General features: G+C 49.6%; 1 protein-coding gene across 3 annotated transcripts in view; it reads left to right on the top strand.

The window, feature by feature from the left end:
- The window catches only part of RNFT2 (ring finger protein, transmembrane 2), a 122,841-nt gene that overhangs the window by 107,350 nt on the left and 9,692 nt on the right, over nucleotides 1-5,799 (top strand). The window contains exon 10 of one of the 3 annotated variants that reach the window (XM_032240848.1): nucleotides 5,269-5,753. The exons of 1 other annotated variant lie outside the window; for it this stretch is intronic. In XM_032240848.1, the coding sequence (XP_032096739.1) occupies nucleotides 5,269-5,403 (135 nt within the window). In that variant the 3' untranslated portion in view covers nucleotides 5,404-5,753. Of the gene's footprint in view, nucleotides 1-5,268; nucleotides 5,754-5,799 lie in introns of those variants that run through there. One more of the 3 variants, XM_032240838.1, reaches the window with a different exon arrangement.

A 5,799-nucleotide genomic window follows, 5' to 3' on the forward strand; every position in this document is an offset into this window, starting at 1 on the left:
CACACACACACACACACACACACACACACACACACACACACACACACGTGATCAGAGTACTTTTTCCAGAAATTCCTGGGAATAGTCTCTGCTCTGTCCAGCCAGGCGTGTGCATGTTGCCTCCTCGGAATGAATGAGTGTCTGAGCTGTGATCAGAGTTCTTGACACCTGCCTCTGATCCCTCCATCTATTCATCTATGCGTCGGGTGCCTATTGGGTACCAGCAATATCCCAGGCACCAACTCTAACCCTAACCAGTGCATTTCATTGTAACCCTGACCCTCCTGTCATCTGTCACCCAAGATGGACGAGCTCCTGGGCAGCTTGTAAGTTTTTTTTAATAGAGTCATATGAGATGATGTATAGGGCTATATATGGGTTTTGAAAATCATAGTGTGTTATACCAATATTCAGTCTTAGTGTTTAATTCTAAGTCTCGGCATGGCTGGCCTGGTTTGTGTGATTAAAGAGGATCTGAGGTTAGGGGTGTGTGTGTGTCTGTGTGTGTGTCTGTGTGTCTGTGTCTGTGTGTCTGTGTGTGTGGCCTGTCTGGTAGTAGCCACATTTTCAGTAAGGTCATTTTTCATAATTAAATGCTTCAGACATCCTTTCCCAGATTCTCTATAATAAGAGTTTTCACTACAAAGTTAGACATTTTTTGTATCAGTTATCGATTGCTGTGTAACAAGTTACCCCAAAACTCAGTGGCTTAAAGCAACCAGTATTTATTATCTCACAGTTTTTATGGGTCAGGAATCCAGGCACAGGTCAGGCATGGTAGCTCATGTCTATAGTCCCAGGACTTTGGGAGGCCAAGATGGGCAGATTACTTGAAGTCAGAAGTTCAAGACCAGCCTGAGCAACATAGTGAGACCCCATCTCTCAAAAAAAATACAAAAATTAGCTGGATGTGCTGATGCATGCCTGTGGTCCCAGCTACTCTGGAGGCTGAGATGAGAGGACTGCCCCAAGAGGCAGAGGCTGCAGTGAGCCGGGATTACACCACTGCACCATAGCCTGGGTGACAGAGGGAGACTGTCTCAAAAAAGGAAAAAAAAAAAAATGCTGGCCGCAGTGCCTCACTTGTAATCCTAGCACTTTGGGAGGTCGAGACTGGAGTGCAATGGCACAATCTCGGCTCACTGCAACCTCTGTCCTCCCAGGTTCAAGCGATTCTCCTGCCTCAGCCTCCTGAGTAGCTGGAGCTACCGACACCCAGCACCACGCCCAGCTAATTTTTGCATTTTTAGTAGAGATGGGATTTTGCCATGTTAGCCAGACTAGTCACGAACTCCTGGCCTCAAGTGATCCGCCTACCTTAGCTTCCCAAAGTGTTGGAATTATAGGCGTGAGCCACCACGCCCGGCATGTTCATGCTTTATAAAGGGTAGTGGCTCATGACTGCCTGTTCTCCTCCTCACCTGCATCTATCCCCCCAGACCTCTGCCTGGCTGCTTCCTTCTTTCTCAGATCACACTGAACGCCAAGGGCTAGGTCAAGAAATGCCCCCTCTCTCCTGCTCAGAGCCTCTTCTCTCAAACTGGGGCTGGCTCCTGTGAGTGTAGGCTCTTATCCCAAGCCCCCACCTTCCTGCTCTGGATCTTTGGGCAAAAGACCTGGAGTGTCTGGATAGAATTTGGGGTGTGGGTGAGATGATTGGTTTAACCCCAACTATGTGCCCCAGGAGGCACAAGAGGGGGTGGTTAACCACCCAGGGCCAGTTGGGCACAGTGGCTGGCACCTGTAATCCCAGCATTTTGGGAGGCTGAGGCGAGTGGATCACTTGAGGTCAAGAGTTGAAGACCAGTCTGACCAACATGGAGAAATCTCCTCTCTACTACACACACACACACACACACACACACACACACACACACACCCCTAGCCAGGCATGTGGTAGCCCATGCTTGTTGAAAGACTATGAATAAGCCTTGAGTTGAAGGTCATGTGGCATGTCAATGACATCAGTTACTCCAGGGTGGGAGCATGGGGCTGGGTGGGAGAAGGGCCATCAGGGAGAGTATCGGTGCCATAAGAGGAATCTGTAGAAGCTGTGGGGATTGCTGACGCCTGGGTCCCGCCCTCCAGGCCATGGTGAGAATCCAGTACGGTCTTTGCGGCTCTGTGGGGACTGCTCTCCTTTCCCCACTCCCTCTCTCCCAGGCACCCTCAACTACAGCCACATCAGCTGTCTTCAAGTGCCTCAAACGTCTTCCTATCTCAGGAGCTTTGCACAGGAGGTTTTTTCAGCCTGGAATGTTCTATCTCCATCCCCTCTCTTCTGCCCAGTTAACTGCTAAATGTTCTTCAGGCCTCAGCTCAAGTGTCCCCACCTCCAGGAAGCCTTCCTTGACTAGCCCTTGGATCAAAGTGGTCCCTATGTCACACACCTCCATAACACCATGGAAATCTCCTTCAGAGCATTGTCTACAATTAGGCACCCACTGTATACCATGCTAGGAGTGAATGGGGTTTACAAGAAGCTTACGGCCTGGCATGGAGAGACAGATAATAAATAGTAAACACATAAAATAATAATCATTATTACTGTAATAATAGCTAACTTTTATAGAGCACTTACTATTTGCCAGTCATTATTCTAAGTGCCTTCTTTTTTATTTTATTATTTTTACTTTTTTAGACAGCGTGTCACTCTGTCTCCCAGGCTAGGGTGCAGTGGCATGATCGTAGCTCACTACAGTCTCAGTGTCCTGGGCTCAAGTGATCTTCCCACCACCTCAGCCTCCTGAGTAGCTGGGACTACAGGCACATGCCACCATGCCCAGCTAATTTTTTTTTTTTTTTTTGGTAGAGACAGAGGCATGGGGAGTGGAGGAGGTCTCTCTATGTTGCCCAGGCTGGTCTCAAACTCCTGGCCTTGGGCCATCCTCCTGTCTTGGCCTCCCAAAGTGCTGGGTTTATAGGCATGAGCCACTGTGCCCAGCTTCTTTTTTATGGTTTTGCTTTTCAAAAACCATTTGTTTAGATTTTTATATTATCATCTTCCTCAAACATTTCATTTTGAAAAATTTCAAACCAATGGAAAAGTTGCATGAAACTCCTGTTCTTCACCAGATTTCCTGATCATTAACATTTTACATTTGCCCTTTTCTTTGACATCAATTTTTTTTTCCCTAAACTGGTTAAGAGTAAGTGGTAGACATTTAGATTCTTCATCCCTAAATACTTCAGTGTGCATCTCCCAGGAACAAGGACATACTCTCAGATAACCACAATTCCACTACCATGCCCAGGAATTTTTTTTTTTTTTTTTTTTTTTTTTTGAGACAGAGTCTAGCTCATTCTGTCACCCAGGTTGTATGCAGTGGCACGATCTCGGCTCACTGCAACCTCTGCCTCCTGGGTTCAAGCGATTCTCCTGCCTCAGCCTCCCAAATAGCTGGGTCTACAGGCGTGTGCTATCATGCCTGGCTAATTTTTGTATTTTTAGTAAGACGGGGTTTCACCATGTTGGCCAGGTTGGTCTCGAACTCCTGACCTCAGGTGATCCCCCTCCCTGAGCCTCCCAAAGTGCTAGGATTATAAGCGTGAGCCACCATGCCTGGCCACCCAGGAAATTTTAAATTAACATAAAATATTATTTAAGATATGGTACATATTCAGATTTCTCCAGTTGCCTTCAAAGTGTCCTTTATAGCTGGGATTTTTTTGCCGTACCTGGGATCCAGTCAAGACTCATGTGCTGCATCTGGTTGTCCTTTCTAAGTATTTTTAACATGTTAATTAATCTTCCAATGAGTGGGTTCTATCCCCATTTTACAGATGGGGAAACTGAGGCATAGAGCGGTTGTGTTATTTGTCCAAGTTATACAGCCAGAGAATGGAGGAACCCATTGGTCTCTCCAATCTCCCTGCCTTTCTCTCTCTCTCTCCCTCTCTCTTTCTCTCTCTCTCCCCCTCTCTTTAAATTAATTTAATTTTAAGTTCCAGGATGCATGTGCAGGACATACAGGCTTGCTATATAGGTAGACGTGTGCCATAGTGGTTTATTGCACCTACCCACCCATTACCTAGGTATTAAGCCCCACATGCATTAGCCCTTTATCCTGATGCTCTCCCTCCCCTTGCCCCCCAACAGGCCCCAGTGTGTGATGTTCCTCTCCCTGTATCTATGTGTTCTCATTGTTCAGCTCTGACTTATGAGTGAGAACATGCAATGTTTGGTTTTCTGTTCCTGTGTTAGTTTGCTGAGGGTAATACCTTCCAGCTCCATCCATGTCCCTGCAAAGGACATGATCTCATTCCTTTTTGTGGCTGCATAGTATTCCATGGTGTATGTGTACCACATTTTCTTTCCCCAGTCTATCATTGATGAGCATTTGGGTTGATTCCATGTCTTTGCTATTGCAGATAGTGCTGCAGTGAACATACGTGTGCGTGTACCTGTTTATCGCAGCAATAGTCACCTGCCGTTCTCTTGATCCTTGCATTCTATTCTCAACCCGGAAGGCAGAAGGATCATTTTAAACTGCAAATCATATCAGTTCACTCCTCTGCTCCAAGCCCTGCCATGGCCCCTTACTTCTCTCAGAATAAGAACCTAAGACCTCACAGTGGCTCACAAGGCCCTACCCCATCTGCACCGCTCACCCCCCAGCACTTCTGTGACCTCATCTCCCTCTCCCATCCACCCCCCAAGGCCAGCTTGGCTACCCTGTCCTTGCTGTTCCTCCCGCACGTCAGGCACATTGCAGCCTCAGGGCCTTTGCACATACTGTTCTTGCTACCAGGAGTGCAGCAGGGGGGTGAGGAGTGAGCCCCGATGATGTCGGTATCTCAGTGAAGTTTTCCTTAGCATCCCCACCTGCAGTGGCACGATCTCAGCTCACTGCAACCTCTGCCTCCAGGTTCAAGCGATTCTCCTGCCTCAGCCTCCCAAGTAACTGGGACTGCAGGCATCCACCACCACACCCGGCTAATTTTTGTATTTTTTTGTAGAGAGGGGGTTTCACCATGTTGGCCAGGCTGGTCTTGAACTCTTGCCCCCAGGTGATCCACCCGCCTCAGCCTACCAAAGTGCTGGGAGTACAGGCCTGAGCCAGGCGCTCGGCCCCTCCCCTGCTGTTTCATCTTGGTGCTTCCTACTGATAATACTCGGTATTTTAGAGTCGCGCTGTCTCCTCCACCGAGGGCAGGCGCCCCAGGGCAGGGGTTGTCTGCTTTGTCCCCTGCGGCATTTCCTGCTCCCGGGACCCAGGCGGATGCACAGTAAAGCGTCCTGGTGCCTGCTGGTTGCTGTCCCCGCAGCACGTGTTCTGTGAGGAGTGCCTCTGCCTGTGGCTGGACCGCGAGCGCACCTGCCCGCTCTGCCGCTCGGTCACCGTGGACACCCTGCGCTGCTGGAAGGATGGCGCCACGTCCGCACACTTTCAGGTGTACTAGGACGCACACCGACGACACCCACCCGGAAGGACGCCGAGGCTCAGCATGCCCGGACCCAGCCCTGCGCGGGCTTCCTGGAAAACAGGCCTCAAGCGTTCACATCCTGCCTCTTCCCTCCACCACCGCTGACCCCAAAGCCCCGGCCCTGTCTTGTCCTTCTGACCTTCACCTTCCTCTCTCATTCTGTGATGTAGCGCGTGCCTCCTTCCCCTGCAAAAGGGGACGTCTTCCTAACTCAGACTCCGTGCGTCTTCCTTCGCTCCTCAAGGACCTGCCAATACATGAAGTTCCCACTTGCTGGATATTTCCTCCCTCCGTCCCTCCCTTTCTCCCTTCCTCCCTCCCTCCATCCCTCCATCCCTTTCTCTCTCCCTCCCTCCGTTCCTCTCTCCCTCC

The sequence above is a fragment of the Sapajus apella genome, unplaced genomic scaffold (genome assembly GCF_009761245.1).
Source record: "Sapajus apella isolate SASKATOON/1434 unplaced genomic scaffold, GSC_monkey_1.0 scaffold2, whole genome shotgun sequence".
Classification (NCBI taxonomy): domain Eukaryota; kingdom Metazoa; phylum Chordata; class Mammalia; order Primates; family Cebidae; genus Sapajus; species Sapajus apella.